The 26,775-nt window shown below is 35.2% G+C and overlaps 2 protein-coding genes across 4 annotated transcripts in view; both read right to left on the bottom strand.

Annotated features, from left to right (window-relative positions):
• Positions 1–371, bottom strand: part of LOC150104556 (alcohol dehydrogenase class-3-like) — a 46,119-nt gene extending 45,748 nt beyond the window's left edge. The window contains exon 1 of the mRNA XM_090395769.1: positions 270–371. The gene's annotated coding sequence lies outside the window, so the exon portion shown is untranslated. The remainder of the gene's footprint in view (positions 1–269) is intronic.
• Positions 344–26,775, bottom strand: LOC150104555 (alcohol dehydrogenase class-3-like). Of its 3 annotated transcripts, XR_016548576.1 has the most exons (12): positions 26,729–26,775; positions 26,009–26,077; positions 25,361–25,462; positions 24,153–24,291; positions 23,783–23,870; positions 22,854–22,983; positions 20,766–20,982; positions 14,261–14,391; positions 12,493–12,628; positions 11,953–12,091; positions 7,594–7,693; positions 344–371 (listed from the first exon to the last, which is right to left on the bottom strand). XR_016548576.1 is itself a non-coding variant. In XM_090395771.1 (11 exons), exons 2-11 carry the CDS (start codon positions 26,027–26,029, stop codon positions 7,666–7,668), a joined length of 1,131 nt encoding a protein of 376 aa, XP_090251897.1. In that variant the 5' UTR covers positions 26,030–26,077; positions 26,729–26,775; the 3' UTR covers positions 7,538–7,665. The 3 variants fall into 3 exon arrangements, 2 of the variants coding, with proteins under 2 accessions (XP_090251897.1, XP_090251898.1); XM_090395771.1 differs by lacking the exon at positions 344–371 and having other exon boundaries at positions 7,538–7,693; XM_090395772.1 differs by lacking the exons at positions 344–371; positions 26,729–26,775 and having other exon boundaries at positions 7,538–7,693; positions 26,009–26,421.

The raw sequence follows: 26,775 nt of genomic DNA, 5'->3' as shown, positions 1-26,775 counted from the left end.
AAAACGATTTGATCGAAATATATTTTGATCCAAAACAGACGTTACATTCAATAGTGCAGGAACACCAAATGAAAGTGGCTCCATTAGAGCTTCTAAATCAAGTTTGTATTCTATCAGTATTTACTTGATTTTTCTATGATTACTAAAACATTGTAGTCGAATAAAATGTTTGAATGAAGTGGAATTCAAAGGCAGTTCAGCGAAAATTTTGTCTATCCTAACAGTTCGGTATCATACTACTACTGCATTTATTTCTATTGAGACCTTACCTTTATTGGAACTTCTATCGCTTTTGGAACAGCAATTTTCTCTTCCTCTATGGCCCTCGGAGTGTTTGCTCCTCAGCCAACAACAGTACGAGATATGGCTGGCTGAAATGAAAGTCAAACGAAATATTTAAAACGTCAATGAAGTATAATTAAAATACAATGTAATTCTAAAATTACAATGCAATGATATATGGGCAGCGTCACTAATATTGGCTTTTGCTTCGATTTTTTTTACATATGACTAATATAACTCTCTCTCTCTCTACTACGACAAGTAGCAAGCAATATAGAAACTAGCTGTTTTTCTTCTGCGCGAGGAAGACATTTCTCAGTATTGATTTATTATGTAGGTCCATCATCAATATCTATTTTATCGTTCACAATAAAATGCATACAAATACTGGGAAGTTTTTGAAAATCAGCGAAGTCTTCCTGTCTGCTAATAATGGAATAGACTTGAGCAAATCACGTGCCGACTGCGTGCAAAACACTCGTTTAGTTCAAGTAAGTGGTCTCGTGAGCACTAATTATGCAAATATGCTCGTTTGATAAATGTTGCTTAGCGCTAATTATGACATTGAAGAAATGCTAAGGTCATGAGGTTGCTTTCAATAAATGTAATAAAATTAATTTAATTTAAAAGGTAAATTAAACTGATATATTATAAAATACGTTTATTATGTTTGACTCAAACTACTTGAAACTGCAAATCAAAACTTCATTTGCGGAAAGCAAACTCAACTGTCAAATCGAATACAATTTCTGCTGTAAGCAAAAATAAATCTTAAATTGAGTGCTTTCTAGTATGACGAAGACGCCACTTTTACTCTTATACCTCTAAGTATGTTTCAAATAAACAGCTCTCAAATTGAGATGTACATTACGATTATTTATTTATTTTTGACATAATTTATATTGTTTCCTTTCCAACTAATTCTCTTTGCAAATATCTTCTATGTGATATCCGGAGGAATACACCATATAAGTGACTTTGAATTTCGACTTTTAAAGCATTTCTGGTTTCCATTGAACTTTTTATTATCCAATTTTGTTTTTACTATTTAGAATGAAAATAATACTAAAAAGAGTACAAAGCCCAAGGTGAAGGTCGAAAATGCCTTTATGTTCTCATACAACCATTAAAAGCAATAAATAATATACTAATACAGGAAATTTTTTTATAGTAAAATATCGCGAGTAAGTGAATAAAAACAGCCATTCCCAATAGAAACTATCGTATACCAAGTACTGCCTATAAGGAAAACCAGTTGTACAAGATTAATGCCTTTCAAATTTGTCAAAAATCTTAAGAATATTTACATTATCTACTACCACAACACTTGCAGACATATTTAATTCATGAACAGTTTTTTTTTTCAGTGAAATAATATTTTCTAATCTATTCATTAAAGTCTGTAAAGTAATTCTTCCCTTTTATCCGTCTTGTATCTAAGATTTGCAATCTACAAAACCGAAGTCTCATCATAGGAGTAATTTCTCAACGCAGATATCAATTTGGCAACTTTACTGACTTCCTGGAGAACCAGCAGCGGAATCGTTCTAAGATTTGGAGTACATTTGCCGCCCGTTTGGTGAATGTTGTAACATTCGTACCTCCCAGGATTTCGGGATTCTACCACTTCTAGAAGTGATAGAATCGCAACTCCCTTTGCACACAATTAGTAAGTCAGTCACAAATATATATGCCCGTAGTGAGATTTGAACCAACAGACTGTTGTGGTGGGAGAGTGGATGCGTCATGCATTCATGTACCAGGGCTACTCCTCGTTTAAAGTACTTTAGTTTGGAGTCCCTTATCACAGAAAGCGCCGACCTAACTAGACCTGCACTTTCTGAGATAGACTTAATTCAAATTATAAGGAGATAATTATATTCATGCGTATTGGAAAGTTTTTGCAAATCAATGCAAATAAATAATTATTTAAATATCGATATTTAAAAGATGTGGTTGTGGAACTTAGCGTATTCTTTTAAACTGTTAATTTTTTAACATTTGTTGGAGTTTCGCAAGAAGATTTGAATTCTATGAAGTACGTTCCCTCTCTTGTACCACCGTGAGTCTACTCGCATGTATCCCATAGTATGAAATCACATTTTGTATTTTAGATATTTATAACTGTCCATTTTACTTCGAAGTATGTTTTTTTTTTTTTTTTTTTTTTTTTTTTTTTTTAGTGCTTTGAACACAACTTCATTGAACGTTATGAATGGCTATTCGCTTATGTGAGGTCTGAAATTGCAGACGGATCAGGAGAATATATACATCTTCAGAAACTATCAGTTGAATAATATGCGACCGAAGTTGATTTTTGCCATGGTATTATGAAGTGTGTGCACTTCAAGTAATATCCTTACTGAGTGATTTTCCATTTGTTCTTTTTTTTATCAGATTAAATAAAGTATAAAGCCCATAGCAGCCGAACAAGAACTTTTATATTTAACTACTTGTTCATAACTGGTCGCGATGCAACTAATATATATTATATTGACTCGAAATTTCCAGGATAATTAAAAAAAAAAACTTAAATCTTTCGCAGTACTTGACGTGGAAAGTCCGTCTGGTCCTGTAGGGGGAAAACCGATTGGTTAAAAGGTAGCAATAGTTTGAAGAGATGATTTCAGTTCATATAAGAAAGCGTGTGCTGGGGATCCCTGCTTATGAAATCTATAAATAATTAATGTGATATTAATGTGATACATGATCAAAAGTAAATGAAAAAACTCAAGAATAATGATTATATTTCAGTCAGCGATGCCTTCATTGCATGTCAAAGATTTCACATATATTCTTGGGTTTTTCTCTCAGAGGGCGGTGCGAAATTGAAATGTATTGCTATTGGATGTTGTGAGTACAAGCGGTGTGAATGAATTCAAGAATAAGTATTAAAACTGGTGTGTGTGTGTGTGTGTGTGTGTGCGCTATGTGGCCTCTCTCGATGAGTGTGACTCCCTGGAGGTCTCTTAATAATAGTAATAATAAAGAGATTTAATCGAAATCAAATGCTGCCTACAACGTGAGGTATTTCCAATGCCTAATTCAATTAGCCAGCCACATATCACGAGAATAGGAATTTTATCGACAAAACTAGCAAACAACGCAACTCTCCGACATAACAGAGCAAATTATTGGAACTGGGTGTAACAGCAATCTTTCGCTACTGGAAAGAATTCGGTGGTATGTACCAAGCACAAGCCCGTGGCGTAAGAAGAATTTTCTTAAGGTACTATGTAGGGGGAGGAAGGAATGGGTTTGTAACACTTAATTTTAATTAAATGGTAGCCTTTTTTGTTTTTTATAATTATCTTTCGCCTCATCTGCGAGTATGCTATGAAAGAGTAAAAAATTCAACAAACTGACGAAATTCTGTTATTTCGGTAACTGATCTTTTAACTAAGAGATATATGCTGCTTTTTTTTTTTATTGAACTATCTTTTTACTAGCTCTCTGTATATTATATAAATTCGGAGCTAGCACCTCACCAGATTCGAAGTGCAATTGCTCAAATATTTATACAATAAAGCCTGCTTCAAAAATCTTATTCGCTAAGTGGATATTCTGGACAAACTCAAAATGATATCGAATTTGTGTTGAAACCTTTTAATTACTATTTCATAAAACATCCGACTGTACTGACCAGTCGAAATCCTGTGAATACATAACACATGCATCGATCGCGAGTGGATTTGATATTCAGCATCGCAAGTGCATTTGATATTCAGCATCGCAAGTGCTTGCATATATATCGACGCATTTTGTCAATCGTTACATTTACTCATTTGATAGCTTATTTCATATGAATGTGTTTAAGTTTCATTCCTGTTCAATAAATTCATTTTAGAAATTTTGTGCAATTGCTGTAAATATGAACTTATTTTTAAGATTATTCCAAAGTAACTAAAATGCAATTCATTTAAAAGAAAAATCACATGTGTGTAATTTGGTAGTCTGGTTGCTGTTGATTATCATCTTTGCTCTTCATCATGGGCTATGATTGACACTCCACTTCATAGATGTTTGTGAATGTCTTAATGATACAAAAAAATTGCGGTCTTACAGACCGTAACCCTGGTTATTAGTCTTGATGTGGCTTAAGTCTAAGAACGTATTCCCGATTATCTAACTAGGAATTCCTGATCTCGATTGAAGTGTGTGTAAATCGTGAGGATTACTTGGCAGAAGAATCCGAGACTCTGGTTTCTTGGAATCCCGAGTTTTTAGTTATTTCTGATAGAAATTAAAACTGGTGTTTTTATAAATCATCTAACACACCAGCTTATGCCTTTATAAATGACTTTTTTTTTTTACAAGAAAATGCACTTCTTTTGAACGTTGTCATTATCAATTTTATTACTGAGGTGCTCATGATCTGTACATTTGAGTTGTGAAGTACGTATGGGAATTGCAGTTCCCCTGGATCACGTTTTCTACTTTAGAAGTAGAAAAAAGGTGAGATTTTGTCACGGGAATGAAGCATGGGTATTCAGAACGAAATATGTTGATTCAAACATGTTCGCTGAAAATTGTGTTTCTAGTTAGAAACCCATAACCTTGAACATGATTAGAAATTCAGTACAAACACGATTCTGTTTTTATCAAATAGATTAATGATAACAGATATCTGAATTATTGAACTTAAAAAAAGGCAAATATATCGCAAAAATTTAAAAAGTCTCATGTATTTACATTTTTAATTTTTACTTGAACATAGTGTAAGTTCTTCAACATTTTGTGAAAAACGTTGGGGGGGGGGGAGTAAGAGTTCAAAAGTTGTTCTGAGGAAAGTATAAAATTAAAAAAAAAAAGCTTTTTCTAATGCTTATACAGCCTCTTCTTGGGAAACAAAAACCTTACTCTCCTGCTCCACTTCTGGAGTAAGCAGGTAGGTTTGGTTCTATGAAACGAGTTTCCAGAGACAGTATAACGCAAAAGAAAAGTCGATCGAAGATTTCACGTTCTTTCAGAGTTAGGAACACGTCATCTGCTGTTTCTGACTCCTAATTGGAGTTAGAAATAGAATTTTTCGGACCCCATTGTTTTGCCGATTTCTCCCCCCCCCCCCAAAATATATGCTTCGTCTACAGAGCAGTTTCTAGAGTATCTAATCATTAGCCCATCCCCGACACCAATGTGCTACAGGCATGCTACCTTTCATCAGTGCAAGTCACATAAAAATTCTATAATTGGGCACTGTCAACATATCATGGGTCTTGTTGATGTTCTAATATGAGAAGTATATGTCGTCGGAAGTCTTAGCTTTATATATTTTAAGTGTTTAATGTCTATCAAGACTTAGTCGTTTCTTTGTATCCCCAACTGTTCAGTTACTGACATGTGTTACAAACTTCTTTGATATTTTTCTGTTTCCTTATAAAATTCCTTTAAGCAATTCAACACTTATTTGAAGACGAGTAAGTTCTGAATGAAATCGGTTTATTTTTCTATACTTCAGAAAAAAAATTTCGTAAGTGTGGATTCCAAGGTATGTCTTCTACATTTGTCGATAAATTAGCGCTTTGAAGAAGCCAGTATTGCCATACGGAAAGAGATTTTAACGTTATTAGTTGTTTCTTTTCTTCAAAAATCAGAAAAATCACAAACCAGCAGTTCTTGCAAAGTAAATCTGTCGAACTCAACTAGAATGAGCACGGTTACTGAGTATCACTGTCAGTTTATATATATATGTTGTACCACCTTTAGACTCGAACTACGTTCAGGCGCAAATTTAACTGTTTGCTTACTTGGGATTAGGAGTAAAATAACCAAGTTTATAAAATTACTTGGTAACCCTAATATATCTATCTATCTTTTCAGGTCAACTTTAAGAGTGGTCTCGACTTACATCGATTCCTTTCCTCTTTATAATCTGTATTGACGAAATGAAACAAATTCAGTCATGTTTTTAGTTATTACCTTTGTAGTTAGAATTATTTTCGCATTATCTTACAAAAAAAAAAAAGAAAAAAGAGAACGGGTTTCATAGAGCGATTTCTATCATTATTTTTAATTTAACTTGACGTAAGAAGCGTGGCTCATTGTTGCAATGTGTTATCACTTCTTCTTCTTCTGGTTCCCATCTGCCATACGGCCGCGGGAGGGTAGCTTTATGCTACCATTCTAGGGAGAGATGATTATGAGCAAGGTGGTTTCCCGTTGCCTTCCTTGCCGTAAATATTTATGACTGTAACCTGTGTGTTCACGGGGCAGGTTTGCCTGCTTGCGGGATGAAAAACCCCAGATAAACTGGCGGAAAAAAACCTGCTGCCCACTCCCAAGACCGGCTAACTTGGCTATGGCTGAGGAAGATCCTTAAGCTCCTCACGTCGTGGACGGGAATCGAACCTAGGACACTCCTTCCCCAGGCATATGGTTGCGAAGCGCAAAGCCACTAGGCTAACCGCGCGGACGTTATCACTTCTATCATAGTCTAATTCATTAATATGAATGAGTTTTACATACTCTGCCCATAGCTGATTTAAGATGTAGCCTTCGTTTTTATTAATATTAGTAGAGCATCGTATCAGTTCGTTCGCTTCTTATGTAGTCTGAATTTAAGTATGGAGGTTTTTATGAGTTGCCACTTGTTCTTTGGTGGTGTGAAAGTCCTGATTTATTTGATAAGAAATGCTTGGTGCAGATGCAAAACCAACCGCGTCCGATAACCATTTCAAATTTTCTGGTGAAAATTTTACTGAGTAGGATATCTGAGAATGTAAGAGTCGTGAGTGCGTTTCTCACCAGAGGCTGCGTTTAAAAGCGCCTCCATAGCGCAACTGGGACGACGGTATGTTGCGCCCTTCGATTGGAAAAGGCCTAAGTTCGATTCTCGTCGTGACGAGAGGAATCTTTATACGGTGTTTTTCAATTGACGGCGAGTTAGCCGATCTCATACGAAAACTGGGGTTTTTCATCCTTCATACAGACTAATCAGCCTTGAGAACACACGCAATTAACAGACAAAAAATATTAATGGTGGTGATGGGCAGCAGATGGCGTTAGTGTCAATGGTGGTGGTTCGCTGTAGCTGGATTGAGGGATGGAAACAGCTGTAGAGTGGGTGCCCTCCCTCGATGAGCCTTTGGACTCCTTGGAGGTGTCACGTAATAATAATAGGATGGACTATGAATGGTGATTTCGTTTAATTACAATTTATAAAAAAGCGTATATCAAATTACTCACTCTCTGTTAAAACACCGAAGAGTTCTGTGTTAAAAATCAAATATAAATTTTTTAAATCAAAATCAAGGCATGCATTAAAATATTTTTATTCAACTGACAATTCCTTTTAAGAACCATCGAAATTACTTTCTCTTCATTCTATGTCTCACATGCCAACAGCCTTTCTGTAGACGTAACTTCGTAGTCCACCAGAGATGCTCATTTATAGAGAATAACACTTCGGATTCTGTAAACAGAAATTATACATGAGAAAAAATATTTATTTTAAAATAATAAATCAAACAAAAACATTAATATTTCAACTGTTCATAGTTCGGAAAGGGAGAAAAAATCTTTTGCCATAATGATCCATAAGATAATTATGTTGGTGAAATTTGACATAATCATCCCGATTTGCCAAAAGTAATCTCCAGTTATTCAGATAACGTGCTTGCAATTGATTATGGAATAAATAGCATGAAACCCTCCGTACTTTTTTTTTCCTGTAGAAAATGGAAGCTACCACAGCACGCTTTCTTTTAAAACACAGAACAATTCTGTGTTAAAAATCGAATACAAAATTTATTAACAGTTCTAGTATTCGGCAGCAATTTCAAAATCACATATGCAGTCATCAAACATTTCGATGGAATCCTATTTATCCCCTTAAGAACTTCGACAAATCCAATTTATCTCGCTATCATGATATAAATAAGTCGTGGATGCTTAGCATAAATCATGCACAGTCTCACTACTGGCCTTTCTTTTAGATTCTTCATATCCTGAATGATGCAATTCAAATCAACTAAAAGTCAATCACTTATTGCAAGCTAATTATTCATTATATAAAGAACAAAACAAGATGTGGTTTCAACTATATGCTGAAAGGTTTCGCACTTATATTATTTCTACTTGCTGAGCAGTGCTTATTTCTTCAACCACTCTTTAAAACACAACGTAGCACTCAACGAAAACTAATGAACTTATTTACGTATTAGACTGTCAGAGTTCATAAACTAATCGAGTGTGTTTTGACTTAAGAGATTGTAGCTTCATATTCACCAACTGAGGCTCCATCTCCCCTTTTTTTCATGCGTTGTCTTCGGCTTCCTTGCCAATTTCAGATTTGAAAACCTTGTTTACCTTGTCAGTCAAAACCAATGCATGCTGTTGTAAAGCGTACGAGTTGCAACACGGATGTTTGTTAAGGCCCACCAGGATAAGCGTGTATTAACTTACTGAGTTCAGAACGCTTGTTTTAAACTCTCAGACGAAACTAATTTGTCCTGACAATAATAGCATCAATGGTTTGTAAGAGTCATAAGACTTACAAGAAGGCAGGCAGGACGATTTCAAATTTTCTTGAAAAAATCTAAAATAAGCAGCATACTCTTACGTAGCTATGTCATGTACAGTAGGCCAGAAGTATACAAAAAGCATTGCACAGTGATAAGGGTAAAGAAGTAAATTAACTGAGTCATGTAGCATTTATTTCTGTCAAACTATTTATTCCAAGTGATGAACTTTGCGTCAGTATTTGCTTTGAAAAAAATAATAAAAATATCTTTACATGTTTAGAATGGCAAATATGTTGATTTCTTGGTAATATGAATTAACAATGAGTAGAAATGCACTTGATAGGGAAAAAACTCTACTGTGTGATAAAGTGCTTGTGAGCTTAAAATTATAAAGAAAATAAACTTGCAAAAAACAAAGAGAATAAAATATATTTTTTTATTTTGATTCATGCTGTTAAAATCAAATTTCAGCGCAACTGCTACTGAAATGAGAAGAAATAATACTGGCAAGTTGACGCAATGTCTGCAATTTCTATTACTTAGAAAAGAAATAACCTCAGTACGTAAACAGATTTGTGCACTTCTTTTTAGCTTTCTATAAATAAACGAGCTTTGTCCTCAAGGGCAACGAAATCATGGAATTTGGGTGTCTTGGAAACGGCTTTAGTTTCGATCCTACTATCGATTTAGAGACTATGCTGTACATACCAAAGCCTGAGCTGCTTAAAGTCCAGTTATATAACAGAAGCGAAGATAGTTTTGCCATTTTTATAATGATGAATCAGTATAAAATTTCTAGATCATGGTATCTTTTTCTTCTCTAAACGCAACATAAAAAGCAATCGAAAATTTCGCAAGAAGTTTTATCCTTATGGAGGAGGTAAATAATTATGTATGTGCATCACTCGATTACAAAACCGGCTTTATCTTATTTTAAGCTAATGCAGTCCTCACAAAGTGCGTATGGAATAAGAAATGTAAAACAGTTGCTTTAATTTTGCACATGATATGTCATATCCGAGCAGATACTGTCAACTACATTAATGCACTATGAGATCTTATTATACGTGACATTCATAATCTGAGAAACATGACACGCTACATGAGGGGAATTTCGTGAGGGCTTCTTTTCAGAATAATCCATAATAGCCAACGTAATTAGTAAAAATGCAGTCTGATACCGAGATTATCCTGCACTCTGGAACCGAGCCCATACAGAACTATGCCTAATGATTGCGAGTTATGGTTTCTTACTCATTTTGCGTTGATTTTCTGTCTCTTTAAGAATTTCTCAAACTGAGAAAGGCATACATGATCATAAGGTGGGTTTTGCAACAGTAAGAATCCAATGCGTCTCTTAAATCTGGGTTTTCATTCATCTATAAGCATATACTAATTCCATTTGGCTAGAATGATTTCAATGAAATTTAATCTTTAGCCTCTCAACTAACTAAAGTGATGTTTTTATTTATATTGGACCATTTTTTAAGCTTCAAGCAAACTAAACAATTCGATGCGACACTAAAGACCGAAACATTTGATGAAGTACACATGCCGATAAAAGACCTCAGATTTCAATGCTGTAATTAAAAATAAATCACGGCATTGGTATCCTATGCAATAATACTTTACAAAAGCACCTTTGATATTAAAATTGGGACAATTTGTGAAAACTCCTCTCCCTAGAAGTATGTAACTATTTATTTAATAGGTCGAATAGAAAGCGTTATTTAATAGTTCGAATAGAAAACAAACACGTTGGTTTTATCTCATTAGAATCTTGTTTAAGTCTCTCTGATGTAAGCGATGATACCAGTAACTCTAGGATGTAAAATATTAGTCAAATGGAACACTCTTATTTATAATGTTTAGCAAGCTATATTTCAACGAGAAGTCAGAGAATTGAAATTCTGAATAACAGTAGCGTCTCCGCTGACTATTCACAGGATACTTATATATATCAATAGACCAGAAAGCAAAGAAATTTCTCGAAGGATCAGAATTGTCAATCTGTAATTCTAAATTCTGACACTATACAAAAATTACGTAAAAGGCATTTGAAAATAAAACGAATTAAAAGCGATTAATAAATATTAAGCGAAAAAAAAGATAATACCTATCTGCTGCTACATTAAGCACACAATATTTGCATTTGAATGATTAAAGTATTGAAAGTGATGTCCGTATATTTACCTTACAGAGGAATGTGGATAGTCTCCTAATGTCGTATAGTTCCCACGAAATTCGTTTAGCTCAAAGTGAATTTCGAAAATCGGAAGAAGGGTCACCAGTCTTAACCTTTCTTTGCCGTAATCGAAAGCAGTTCATGGCAATCAATAATTGTAGAAACAGAGGCAAGTATACGGCAGACAACTATTACTAACGTGTTATCCAACCAATATTACAAACAACGTTCGTACTGTCTCTTAATAGTCGCTGTATGGTGTTAAGTTACAGCTTTTGTTTTCAACAGCTGTAGTCTTTTCAGAGTAACTTCGCTAGTAGATCTAATGATTAGCGTCTTCCCTCTCCAACCAACAGACTCTGAATGTTTAGACTATTCTATCGTCCACTATAAGAGGATCACCCGCTTTCTGTAGATACGAAGTGGCTTCAATACACACCGACGTCGAGATGCTCAGTCTCCTACAGAAAGGTTTCCTTCCTACTCTTCACTTCCTAACATCTAATAGACGGTCGTTTGTCTTCTGAAGCGAAATACGAAAGGAGTACTTAATTTGATCTGTACAATAAACTAATATGTATGCTTTCTTTGAGCTTCCTTAGCTCAGTCAGTATAGACAAAACCATTTGGTCGGAAAGACTTGAATTCGATTCTCGTCAGTGACGTGAGGAACTTTCGACGAAAGGTGAGTTAGCTGGTCTCATACGGAGGTTGGTTTTTTTTTTCACAACAAAATCGGGTTTTTCGCACACCAGAACATGCAAACTGGCCCCGTGAACACACATGGATTACAGTCATGAATACGTCCCATCCATATGCCGGTCCCGAGCACGGATAAAAATTGGGGGATTGGGGAAAACAAATGGTGAAGTACCCTGCAAAAATTTCGCCAGGAACACTTTGTGGGCAATGCCTACACAGTCATTTACGGTCGGAAACGACTGAAGGGAAAAACCACCACATTCTTTCATTTATCCAGGATAGAATGAAAAAAAAATCTTGATATGTAATTACTATACTTACGCTTTTCCAGTGAGCATGAGGTCCACGGCATCATTGATTCGTTCCAAAGGAAGTGTGTAAGAAATTAGTTCATCCACTAACAGCTTTCCGTCCATATACAGATCCACTAATTTGGGAAGTTCAAGTGTGGATCGGTATCCTAACAACAACAACAAAAAAAGAAACATGTTATTCACATAATGAACTGCGAGGTTTCAATTTTGACACACTGAGCCCCTTAAGAATTAAAATTACATTTGAATGAACTTGTCCAGGCTTAAATAAAAAACGTTATTCACTTTAAGCCCTTAATAACTTGCGACCTTAATAAATAAAGGAATATTAAACAGTAATGAATTAAAATTGAGATAAAGAATTAAACTTAGAATATCACGATAATGTTAATCACATTTTCAAATTAAGTAATTGGGAGTGATCACGGTTTGCCTGTTAGACCCAATTTATAATGAGAGGCAGCAGGACGCATCAATGGTTTACATTAACTAGTGATGCATCCTCACTTAACTTGGATTATTTTTTCTTAATTTTATATTCACTTACCACCATAAGAAGTCCCTTTTAAAACTCTTCCGAAAATCAGATCCCAAGCATTTGAGGTTACATTTTTTTCCTTTTCAGGTAAACCTATGACGACACACGTTCCATAGGCTCGATGAGTGGCAAGAAAACCCAAGTTCTGAAATTCATTGAGATCCATTAGGAAAAAGAAATTTGTGAAAGAAAATGATTAGGATTGCCAGAATCTTTAAAAATTAGCATGTAATGTACATAATTAACAACAGAACTTATATTGGAATAGTCTTTCCATTTGAAATAATCGTTGATTTCGAAAGAAAAAAATCAGAACATAAGAATACAGAAGAAACAATCTACATGCCTTCTTTGATATTCGGAGCTAAACGATTTTGAGTGAAATAATCTTCAGGGAATTGTCTTATGTCATCAGATGTTGAAGTATATTAAGAGGTGATCTGTGAAACTTATACAAAGAATGTTTGTATGGCAAACTAGGCGGAAAGGCAGTCTACGTTCACTAAACAAGAATGCACTGTTTCATCTAACAGGTCGCCTAGTAAATGCAATAACAAACATGGAAGTTGAAAAGTTTGTGCTTTGATCGCAATTAGTTATAACTGATTAAAATTCGATGGATGGGCTAAGCATCTAGATAAGGTTGAACAACACCGTAGAAGAGTTTTGATATCTAAGCAACTGCACTTTATTGAATATTAGAAAGCAGAAAATTAGAAAACCTTTGGTTCACGAGTTCTGTAATTACGCACAGTGATTTGTGGTTTTCATAATTTGCATTGCATCCTGCAGATAACTGAAATTTAGTTATTAAAAGCTCACGGTAATCAGTTAGCATTGATTGAAGGTTTATTCGAAGGCAAAGATACTTGCAGTGGATTAGATCTTTAAGTTGATAGCGAGGTTTGTGATTGTTGGTAGTCCGTTACCACATCGCCATTACTAGTGAGGGCTGGCATTAAATTATTTAAACTACCCAATTCTGGTAATTTTCCGATAAATATTTTCTAGTTATATTAAAGTAGAAAATGTAGATGATCAGAGTTTATGATATTTAGTTTATGCATTTTATAGAAATAATAAATATGATATCAATTATGGTTGGCTGTTTGTATAAATACAGTTGTTAGATAACATTTAGATAAATACATAAATCAGTATTTTTGGGAAAGATGTTGGAGGTTTTTTCCCACTTGGTTAGACTGTAATAAATTTCGTTTAATCCTTTATCAAATGTAAGCAAACTAAAGTTTGCACCTGAAGTATCTTTAGGACTGAAGCAACTCGTAGTAAAGGTGGTCCAAGCTCTAATCACCACTTGTCTTAGTATCCCCCATAATACAAAGCTCATCTCCTTGCGGACATGTATAATGCTATGCATTAAGGGAAGGATACTACCCAGACCGGTTTCGACCTTTATTGAGGTCTCGTCAGTGGGAGCCAGACCCAGAAGTGGTGATACTAAGGTGGAAGCAATGGAGAAGCTCTGACGAGACCTCAATAAAGATCGTAACTGGTTTGGGTAGTGGCCCTTCCCTTAATGCATAGCATTATACATGTCCGCAAAGAGATATGCTTTGCATTATGGGAGATACTAAGACAAGTAGCGATGAGAGCTTGGTCCACCTTTACCACGAGTTGCCTCAGTCCTGAAGATACTTCAGGTGCAAACTTTAGTTTGCTTTATATTCGGATAAAGGATTAAACTAATTTATTATAACATAAATCAGTAATTATTAGAAACCTTCGTTACTAAATCAATTAATCAAGAACTGACCATTACATCCACGTTTCCTACAGAAATAAAAGAATAATCCACACCGCCATCAGTTAGCTCTCTCAGGACTTCATCGATTGGCTTCTTGTGTTCAGTAGGGTTAACGAATTCTGTGCATCCAAACTTCCTAGCTGAAAAACACACATTTCATAAGTCTTTGTAAACAAAGCTAACATTACAATAATTAAAAGAAGCACACGTATTAACCACAGTAAAAAATTTTTAATTGTAATTAAATAATTACAATTAAATAATTTACAATGTGTACGTGTGTTTCTTTGAATTATGATCTCACCACAGGTTTCGTTATTAAAATAAAAAAAAATTACAATAGTTTATTTCCTAAATAAGGAGTTACATAAATTATCCATAGACGAATATGTGTACCCAATAAGAGATGTCTCTCTGCCCTTGCAGATCATGCTTTCCCCTCGTCAATGATATTAGCAACAAAAATAAAGATAATTTAAATCGATTAATTTAGAGATATTTTAATATTTTTCGGTGGCAAGCCGGTTACGTAATAAGCAATGTTGGGAAAGAAACGGGTATTTGAATTCATCTATCAAAATGTTTCCACATTTCACCTCAAGTGCGCTTATGAGGGATTGTTCACAGTTATATTAACGAATTAATGTTCACTTGCCATCCCTATTTCCAAGTAGGAAATACGTAATGGCTTATAATGAACAATTAACATTTCTTACAATATTTATCTGAAGTCGGTTAACTTTCGTTGTTATAACTTTACATTTGGTGCAATGGTATATTTCATTTACAATGATACGCAGGACAATTCACTCGCTTAAATGGGACAAGCAAGTAATAAAATCAGAATCGCACACTGAAGACTGAAAAGATGTTTCAAATACTATTTAGAAAACGAAACTGAGTTATTTGTTAATAGATCTGACTGAAATGCATGCAGAAAATTCTCGAATATATCAACTTCAGATATGTTCCCCTTTCCCCAAATTTAGTCGTCTTTCCGTGTACACTTAACTGTTTTAAAATTTAAATTTCGTCATGTACTATACGTAAAATAACCTTCATATACACAATAAACAAAAGGAGAGCTTTTTTTTCCAGTTGTTGCTTCATCTATTACTGGCATAAAAATAAATTTTGCTGTATTTGGCTTTATTACGTCACACTTCCAAGGACTTATCGAGGAAGGGCGCTGCACACTGTACAACCAACTGCGTCTTACTTAATCCTTGGTCCACACGCCACGCTCTGCCTTCTACCAACAGTATTTTGGTAGAAAAGACTGGTATAAGGCTGATGGTTTGCACTTAACCACGGATTTGGTATTGAGAGTTTAGAAAACGACTTGCTGACGATAGCAGGTTTAGATAGCCAAAATCAGGGAAATTAGAGTTGTTAGGGAGGAAGCAGGTGAGGAAGTACCGTACTTATTCGAATATAACTCGCCTTCGTGTATATCTCGCATCCCTAATTTTACTTTACGAAAAAAAGAAATGAAAAACATTCGCATATACCTCGCGCACACAAAAAAAGTTTAAAACTTTAAAAAAGTTTAAAAATACAGTGAATGTTATTACTGATATTTTGAAATTCGATTGAAGAAATCAGCATTTCAACTCAACAATCTTCAGCTTGTTTAAGTTAAGGGATATTACATCCCATATCGTTTCTTAGCCGAATAAGAAACTCAGAGTTTCATGCCGAATATAGTAGAAACTCTATAAAGTTCGGCGATTCCAAGCGTAAACAAATACCTGGGTACTGCAGCAACTGATCCTTAAGGTAGTGCAAGCTGAGGCAACTCATGTCTAAGGTGGAGCAAGCTCCGATCACTATTCTTGATATTTACCCATAATGTGAACTTAGCTGCTAGGAGCTGTATTTCTGTTCAACATTATGAGAGAAGGTCACTACCCAGACCGGTTTCAACCTTATGTATAGATGAAGCGGGCTCTAAAAATAAGACGATCCCGAAAGATCGCCGAACTCAGCGTTGTTCCACTCGATGACAGGCTCACCCCACCACCAAGCAGAGCCATAATCTCAGCGGTGGCCCTACTCAGAGACAGGCAAAAACCTACCTCCAAGCGGAGCCTCTCAAAGCCAGATCCTCCCCTCACCGGTTTCCACCCTCATTGGGGTCTCATCAGTGAGTAGGCAGACCTAGTTAATACAAGTTTGTAGCGAACAGAACTTATAACCCTTCTATGAGTATTGCCGAGAGGTGTCCTAATAAATGACTAATTATATGAAGAGCCAAAGGCTTCAATTCGGCGACATATGACTTGTTTAAGTTAAGGGATATTACCTCCCATATCGTTTCTTAGCCGAATAAGAAACTCAAGGAGTTTCATGCCGAATATAGTAGAAACTATATAAAGTTCGGCGATTCCAAGCGTAAGCAAATACCTGGATACTGCAGCAACTGACCCTAAAGGTAGTGCAAGCTGAGACAACTGTCAAAGATGGAGCAAGTTCCGATCACTATTCTTGGTATTTATCCATCATGTGAACTTAGCTCCTAGGAGCTGTATTTCTGTTCTACATTATGAGAGAAGGTCACTACCCAGACCGGTTTCTACTATATTCGGCATGGAACTCTTTGAGTTTCTTATTCGGCTAAGAAACGATATGGGAGGTAATATCCCTTAACTTAAACAAGTCATATGTCGCCGAATTGAAGCCTTTGGCTCTTCATATATCTAATAATCTTCAGCTTGCCTTTGTTGTTGAGTCGCACGATATTTCGTTAATACTGCACCAATCATATTCGAGACCGGTTGTAACGATAGCGAATAGTACATTCTTTGTAAGGCATACCCATTTTCAGTATTTTTAAATCATGGTGATCTTATGATTCCTAAATGATAAAAGGGAAGCAATAAAGAAACTGTTTTAATTTAATTACAAAAGCATTGTCACTTAAGATTCAAATATGTCGCGTGATGAAAGTTGAGCTGCCGATAGCGTAAATACCTAACGTTGATAATTAAAATTTAAATGCATCCATTTTATTTCATTAATTATAAACGTCAATTTAATTTTTTCCTGAAAAACGTTCGTTTCCGAAAATATATCTAACACCACGAGTTTTAAATTTTAATTTTGGGAAAAAGAGTGCGAGTTATATTCGAGTAAATACGGTATGCAGGTACCAATAAAGCAAATAGGTGTGTAATTGGAGAGAAAATGCTGTCTTTAGTTTGAGGTTGTAAATAAGAATTTAATTACGGAACTATGAGGTTTATATTTTTATGTATACTAAATCCAAGAGTATCGGGAACAAGGAGGAGTAATTTTTAGCATTGGTTAGTTCCTATTGGCACAAAGTTATAGGTATTAGTGAAAGGTGATTGACTAAGGATGATATAATTATTGGCATAGAAAGTGAAGGTTATACTTTTAGGGAGGAGAGAATTGGGGAGGGACTGGTAATAACAAATGAGTTACTGCCTAAACGAGTGCTAATCCAACAGGAAATTAGTAAAGTGGGGAAAAATGATTTTGAGGCTATTTGGTGTGAGATGCAAGCTAACACGACAAAGCATCTGGTTTGCTGCTACTATAGACCAGGGAATGCAAGGGATAATGTGGATGATATGCATCAACAAATAAATAAAATCAGTAGAGGGCGAGTAATTATTATGAGTGACTTCAATTCTAGGGATATAGATTGGAAGGAGGAAAGATCATATGGCGAAGGAAATGGAATTTATGCAACTTCTTAGGAATAATTAAGGCAGCATGTAATGGAGAATAAGTGGGAATCGAGAGTGTTGGACCTTGGGATAACAGCTGAGAATTTGTGCATAGCTAAGATGGATTTATTGCCACCAATCAGCGGGAGCGATCACTCAGTTTTGACCTGTGAGGTGACTAAAGTGTGGAATTTTCAGTAAAGAAGGGTTTGATGTGGAATTGTAAAGCTGGGATCTACGAGGAACTTAGAAAATTTCTCAGAGAACTGCCATGAGAGGATATACTTTAGGAATTAGATGTTAATAGTGCATGGAAGTGATAAAGAGGATGTTTGAACGAACAAGTAGCTAACTGCCTACCAAGAGTTAAGATAATTAATAAACTGGGAATTAAATGTATGAGTTACAGCATTAAGCAGGAGCTAAAAAGAAAGAAGTATGTGGAAGAGATTCGGAGATAGACGTGATAAGCAAGCCTATCGGCAGTATGAAGCAATGGCCAGAAGAGCGATTAGTATGGCAAGGAAAGCAAAATCGGAGTATCAGAAGAGATCAGGTGAACGAGAGCAGAGCGTGATCCGAAAGAGTGCTTTCAATTTGTGGCAAGCAAAAGAAATCATGCCCACAGTAGAGCGATTTTGAAGAATGTAGACGGCAGAGAAGCGACCGAAGTAGAAGAACTAGTCGAATTATTGGGTAATCATTTTACAAGAGTGTCTCATCTAGGTGATGATATTACCCTAATAGATATGACAGGGATTAATGTGTAAGTAAGGATAGAGGAATTCCAGGTACTTAGGATATTACAGAACGAACTGTATGTCAATACAGGTGTGTGTGTGTTTGGATGGGATATCATCCCGTATTGAGAGAGAGAGATAACCTGTTAGGGAGTTGGTATCCCTTTGACTAGGTTGTCTGATCCTCGTTTCAGCTCATGGAGAGTCCCAAGGGAATGGAAAGAAGTAAAAATAGTTCTATCGCATAAAGGCGGTTTCAAGACAGAAGTGGCTAATTATAGACCAATTAGCATTTCAGGAGTGGTGGTCAAAGTATTAGCGAAGTTAGTTAAAGACAAAATTCAGGAATAGGATATTGTATTGGAGATAGCATGGCTTTGTGAAGGGTAGGTCTTGTTTCCGTAACTTACTTTCTATAATAATTTATAGTATATAAATTTATACTATAAACACACACACACACACACACACACAAATGGGTATGGGTATGGATATGAAGCGTGTGATGTGGATAAGAATGAGTGAAGGAGAGATACCAGATAGTAGTTTATGCAAATGCATAGTACTCTAGAAGGCCTGTGACTGGTAGCCTGCCAAGGCTTTATACTTGGGTCAGTATAATTTAATTTGCTTGTTAATAATATAGGAAATGATCTAAGGGGAAATATTTAGTTGTTTGCAGATTATGAAAAATTTGGTAGAGCAATAGTCAACAGATATGATGCCGATATTTTAAAGGATGATTTAAATAGACTGGCAGTATGGGCAAAGAAGAAGAATGAATGCCAATTTAATGGCAAAGTGCAAGGTTATGCGTTTTGGAATACAAAGTTCCCAGCTGTGTACGATATACTGTATATTGATGGGATTGTACTCCGGGAACTTGAAGCGAGGGATCTGGGTGTATTGGTGAATTAGGATTGAAATTCAGATGGCATATTGCAAAAGTATCAAAACAACTCATGGAATTACCTGATTATTGAGGAACATCCTGACATGCAGAGATAAAAATGAAGTGATTCTTTATAAGGCCTCATCTGGATTATATTTGGTCGCTTGGGTTTCTTGGATATGTGGATGAGGCAACGGTTTCAGAGGCGAGTAACTAAGATGGTGGCAGGCCAGTGGTGCTCCATATCACCATATGTACTTTGTGATTTCTTACTTGCATTTATAGGCAAACTTATTCTCTTTCAAGAAGGTAGTCACCTGCTTTAGCTGTTGTGATTACAGTTTTTCTCAGTTCTGTACTCCATTCTGCAGGCCGTTAGTTGATTTCACACGTTTATTTTTAACACGCGGAGTGAAAAATGTTTACCCAGAATCAGTTGAAATTCTATTAAAAAAAGTTGTCTCAGTTTTCGCAAAACAGTTATTTCTCTATAAATGAATGATCTTCTCTGATATGTTTACATCGGCAACTAAAAATCAACTTTAAGAATTGCTGCAAGTTATTTTTATAGTTCATTAAAATTTAAAACTGACAAAGTTAGTACCATTTGTAACAAATTGTTTTCAGGTTTGACTACCAGTTATTTTTACTGCATACGTAAATTGTTTTACATAGAACTTTATTAGCACCTAAAATGCAGTGCACTTATTCTTTCCCACAATATATGAAATTGCATTCCTCGCTTAGCTGAGTTACTGGTATAAAGTTTTAAAAAAATTTATTAACTTTTATTCTACTTTCACATTAACATTGGTGACAAAAACTCTCACCACTCAGGAGTTACAAAAAAATTCTGATGAATATGTATTAAATATCTTAGGTTAGAATAAATGCTTCAAAGATTTTCTAGTTTCTTTAAGAAGGTGAATCAACTGCAGAACGCGAGTTCAATATTCAGATATCAAATGATCTGAGAAAAACTTTTAGAATTATTTTATGCTAAATAGTTTAATGCGATTATGATTAATACTAAAATGAAGCTGATGTGAATTCAAGGATTGATAAACAGAATAACCAAAGAATTATTCGAACAAATAATCTAAAGGTTTAAAAGATTTCAAGTTCAATATAATAATATATACCTACGAGCATGCAATTTGTGATTTTTTTTTTTTTTTTGTACGTACCTTGTTCAAATTTTTGCGGATTTGTGTCCACACCTATAATACGTTTTGCCCCACTGGCCTTGCACCCTAATGCGACATTCATACCAACTCCTCCTAGTCCGAAAACTGCACACGTGGATCCTGGTGTCACTTTGGCACAGTTCACTGCTGCTCCATAACCAGTTGGTACGCAACATCCGATTAGGCATACCTTCTCAAGAGGGGCCTTCGGATTGATCTACGGGAGAGACAAAAGCGTTATTCTCTCTGAATAAAAATAACTTTTTTTGTAATCTACAAACGAAAACATACCATTGAATACATTAAAAAGATGAACATTCTCGACAAAATGGCTTATTTATCGCTCATCTTCAGCGTATTCTCAACAGAACTGACTACTTGCTGTCGGTTGTGTTGGAGATTTTATGCATACGGTCAACTGTGCATAACATCTCCGCTATCAATAAACAAGCTGTGGATTCGAATACTCCTGTATACAGACATGTCTACAGTGGGATTCGAACATTCCATTGTCAAGGTAAAGGAATTGCATCGGTCCATTACCTTCGATACCCGAATTTTTAAATCGATAGGTAACTAAACCTATAGATTTATTACTGTGTGCCAATGGCAAATACAATAAAAGTTTGAAATCTATCGAAACCTCTTATACCTACTTTTGGACATTCCTGAACTCGGTATTCTTCAACCAGAGTGTGTGATTCTCTGAATTCGATGTCTCCTTGCTCCCAAAGATAAAAATGCATGTCCCCCCCCATTACGTGCTTGATAAATTAACTTCCCTCCTCTCTGTGAAAATATTCTGTATGGCTTGTATTTGATGTTATGACTCAACTTTTCCGTCCGCAGACATGTTATTCCTTCATTTTGTCTGGATGCAATTTGGTTAAAGGATAATAAATATCCATTATTTATTAGCCATTATTTGTTGCTAATAGAAACTTTTAAAATTTACGAAACTTAATTTTTAAAAGTGTTAAGTCAAAAGGAAAATAGTTTACTTGTGAATAACATAATGGACAATCATTTTCTTTTTAAAACATTTTTCAATACTAATTCGGATGCACGCGCTTTGGACAAAATAATGAAAACTTGTTATACACACACATTTCTTTATTAATATGGTGTTGGAACAACTTTTGCCTTTTGTACAACCTGACTTCTTGGAATGGATCAAATAAGTTTTGAATAGTTTCCGGAATTGTGTACCATTCTTATTGAGCATGAAAGTTATTTTAAACACGTTAAAAGTGGGAACCTAAACCTTATTCTGCTCTCCAAAACTGAGCAGAGTGGTTCAATAATATTCAAATCTGGTGATTGTGCTGGCCATGGAAGATGGTGAAGTTCGTCTTCATGCTCTTCAAACCACGACTGTACACAGTTCAAGCAGTTTTAATGGGGAATTGTCTTGGAATACTGCGTTGTTGTTGGGATCGTGTAATGCACTTGATTACCCAAAATGTCCAAATCACTTACAATAATTCTGCCATGAAGAGTAATAATGGCACCAACAGAATACCACAATATTGCTGCCCAGACCATCACAGACCTGCTCCAGTTGGAACCACGCATCTGGACTGTAGGCTTCTTTGGGTGTTCTCCCAAAGGTAAACTCGTCCTCCTGATGCAGGAAGCAGCATAAAGGTGGACTCATCTGATCATATCACACGCTTCCAGTTTTCTGACATCCAAGTTTGAAGCTCGTGATCACCATCGTTTACGCACCTGAGCATTCTTTTCAGTAATCAGAGTTTTGGTAACTGCAGCTCTACCATAAATATTGAATTTATGAAGCTCATGTCAGACCATTTTTTTTTGTTGAAACGGATTCTAAAAGATGAATATTCAGTTCGGTTACCTGAACTGCAGTAGTTCTGTAATTTTTAGAAACAATTCTTTTCGATGTCCTACGATGCCTCCCCTCCCCTCCAGCACAGAAACGTGGATCTCTTCCTCACCCAACAGATAAGATATTCGAATAATGACAAAAGCTGTCTTAAACCTAAAAGATCAACTTAAGAAACGATTACGTAAGTTTCTTTCGAAAAAATATCTTCCAATGAAAACAGTAAATATTCTACTCACCTTTGCAACGTAGATCTCGTTGGTCACCGTGTATTCAGAGAAAGTGCTGATGGAATTCATTTGACGAAGTTCTTTCCCTTTACACGTTAATCGTGTGGTACCATCTAATTGGACCGAGTCCATCGCGAAACTAAAATTTAGAAATATTATTAATTTGGGAACAAAAGTTCATTATTGAATATATACAGAGTTGGTCCAAAAAATTTATACACACTTCAGCAAAAGAAAAACCGTATACAAATTGTAATACTAAATTTCTACAGACATCAAGGGATGAATACAAGTTACCTTTGACTTTTACAATTACAGGAGGTGCTCAAAATGGTTACTATTAGCGTCCAGACACTTATTTTTACGGCGAACTACTGTTTGGGTGACGTTGGCCAAAAAGTGTCCAGTGGGATTGCTGCACATGCCGTTTCAATTTCTTTCCGAAGAGCCACCAGTATAGCTGGTTTTCTACGATACACTACATCCTTTAGAGTCCCCCATAGATCGTTGAACTTGAACAACAATCTCAAATTTGAAATAACACTTTAAAATGGTCTTGCGTTCCTCAAATGACAATCGTGCCTCGGCGATTTTGTTTGACTGTCCTACCGGTCACGTGTTGATGCTAGTATTCATGCGAGTAACGACATATTTTGAGAGAACATCATACTACACATTGCTGCCATAATTCGATACAACTTCGACAAAAGTCCATATGACATCTGTTAAAGTGTGTATACATTTTTTTGACGGACTCTGTATATAAATACAATACTACATCGTTTACATAATACGTTAGCCATTCTTGAACTGGAATGGAATTTACTGTTCTGTATATTCCAAGCACATCCTTATAGTCAAGTACACCTCTACATCAGGAATTTAGCTTATGAAATATTAGATCATAAAATAAACAATAAAATGCTGATTTTTCTTACTCTTTTTTGTCACACAGGTTGGTTTTGCTATTTTTGCAGAGTTTGCAGTCTCCACATTGTGGCGCAAACGTAGGGATGACGTGATCACCTAAAAGGAAAAATAAGACGATCATTGAACACTGGGATGTTAGACATTAATTTTTATTAACATTTTTTGGTCATCGCAAACTAAATCAAATCAATTTGGAGATAGTACCGAATCCATCACTGGAATGGGGGGGGGGAGTTACTCTTCTAATGGACAAAACACCGTTTTTCTTAAAAGCTTCCACTTTGTACATAGACGGAATGATACAAAGAAAAAATTCTCACATTTCAAAATACCACGTTTCTAAAGAGTGTAATATTTCTTATTAAGAAACTAACTTACCAGGCTTTAAAGATTTTACTCCTACCCCAACGCTTTCAATTATTCCAGCACCCTCATGTCCGAGCACGGCCGGATATTTCAATGGTGCTCGACCTTCCTGCAAGTGAACATCTGAATGGCAAACTCCACTGGAAACCATCTAGAAAAAAAAATTAAAAATGATTCGATTTATTGCTGAGAATTAATAATTACGCAATATAAATAGCTTTTTAAACTATTTACTATTTCATTGCTATTATTTCTCAATATGTTATTTAAGATTTTAGTGAAATACGTAACGATAAGCAAAAGGATATCAGTAGGCAGTTGCTAATACATGAAAGTGACAAATAACTCGAATATGGCCTTTAAAAAATTATATTTCTTAAAAGAAATTTAATAGTATCATGCTCCATGTTCCTATAATTTTTCTTCCTCCCTTACCGGAGTAATTGAGTATTAAAATGTAATAAATGCGAATACCATTCTTAAAAGATAAAGATATGCATTCGTATTGGTAAGTACTCCAGCCTGATTAGTACCCGCTTTCAAGCAACTCGTTCTGATTCGAATCTCACCATGGGAATGGATGTTTGTTAATGTCTCCAGGGGGCAGATGAATTTCATGATCTTGTTGTGAGGACACCACTTTGCTTATTTGAAGCTAGTTGCCAAAGCTGCTCTAAGACGTGTTCTAGTTGCCAAGCATCGCAACTTTTGAAAAGTACTGTCTAGCAGCTAGAGCAGATTTTTGAATTATGTGATACATGATAATGTATTAGTAATAATATTCGTAATATGTTATCCTATAAGTGCACAATTTATTAGCATACGAATATAGTATAGGGTAGCTTCTCGTTGTTGGGATTAACAAAAAATCTCTTCCCACGCTCCTTTAGAACTGGCAAATGATATCCATTCATGTCTCGAAGAAATATTCTCGTGAAAATTTCGCCTCGGACTTGCGGATCAATTTCTGAAATCTGTTGCATGTCCAGACGTTCTTAGAAACAGTATTCCCATATCTCCAAGAACACACTTTTTTCAATGCAGGGAAATAAAACAAGATATTTTATTACTAGAATGATACGCAGTGACAACACCAGACCATAAATTTAAAGACCTATAGTTATGTTTCATTTTATTAATTTATATTTAACTAATTTATATTTAGCTAATCAATAGCTAATACTATTAACAGTTGCCCATATATATAACACACGACTTACTTTTATTCTGACCTCTCCAGCTTTTGGGACAGCAACTTCCACCTCTTCTATGGAGAAAGGTTGGTTTGGCCCCCATATTACAGCTGCTCGGCATTTTATTGGCTAAAGAAAGAAGGAAATATTTAGTTTGTCACAGTTTTATTAATATTAATTATATTAATAAATTAATATAAATTTGCTAAGACTGTAATCTTGTAATTACAGTCTTAGCAAATAATCCAGTGTATTATGTTTGATGCTGAGACTTACGCACACACTCTGTCCAGTGTGTGCGTAAGGATGTAGAGAACTGCTTTCGCTATCGACTGGTTTGGATTCCAATCGCACTGTGGTAGACTCATTCCATATTACGCGTAAATTTGAAACTGTTGAGTGCTTCAAAAGGTGGTAGATCATTTTCTTCACTTGATATGTTAACGCTGCCTTGCTTATTAAAGTGTATAAATCTGTTTGTACTCTAGTGTAAGATTATCGCTTATTATACTTTTCGCTCATCAATTTATTCCTCAAACTATAATTGATAAGAAATATCGAAATTAGTAAGTTATATTTTTATAGTCAACTTCTCTCATTATGCTCATACATATAAAGGCTTAAGCATATATGAAAATCAGTTTTAATTGTAGACATAAAACATGGAAAGCTTACCTTTCCAGCGGTAGAACTCATTCTGCTCGAATTATAAGATGATTACGTGCTGTATAATGATCAGATATTCTACAAAAAATAAAACTATATGAACTTGTATCCTATTTGTTATTAATGAACAAATAATAAAATTTGCATTTTATCCACTTCCCTCGTTATTAATTGCATACACATTTCTAAAAAAATTTAAATGCACAACAGCAATTTTTGATTTCGATTCAGACAGAGCCTTGTTTCGTTGTTAAAAATATTTATGCATGTGTGTGTTATATGCATAACAAATATACTGAGAAGCAAACAATTATCACGTTTGCTATAACAGCAGACGAAATAAAAAACATTTAATTTTCGTCCATGGCCGATGCTTTTAGATATATGTTTAGGTAACAAGATAAAAACTGAAGTTATAAACATCGACATTTAGGAATAAATTAATGGCATTAAATTTTTAAAGGAGATAAATTAGATAGCTCAGTGAGGCTCTCATTAATGAGTTCGGGAAGAATTAATTATTCAAAAATCTGTATTACATAATTTATAGTTTATTCGTTAATTCTGCGCTAAAAATAAAATGCGTGAGAAATTATCTTTAACGAATGGATCCATCATTTGATTATCTCACGCATTTTATTTTTAGCGCAGAATTCCGAACATTTAAAGGTGAATTATAATAAAAACAGACAATTTGACAGAAAATCGTGCTGCTTGGGATAATCTTACCTTGTAATGCGTCGGCCAAGAAACAGAAATCAAGGAATACTTATATG

Source organism: Typopeltis vanoorti, chromosome 7 (genome assembly GCF_054136105.1).
Source record: "Typopeltis vanoorti isolate ZY-2024b chromosome 7, IOZ_Tvanoo_1.0, whole genome shotgun sequence".
NCBI lineage: Eukaryota > Metazoa > Arthropoda > Arachnida > Uropygi > Thelyphonidae > Typopeltis > Typopeltis vanoorti.
Note: the sequence above shows the minus strand (reverse complement) of the source record. Positions and strands in the feature narration are given on the sequence as shown.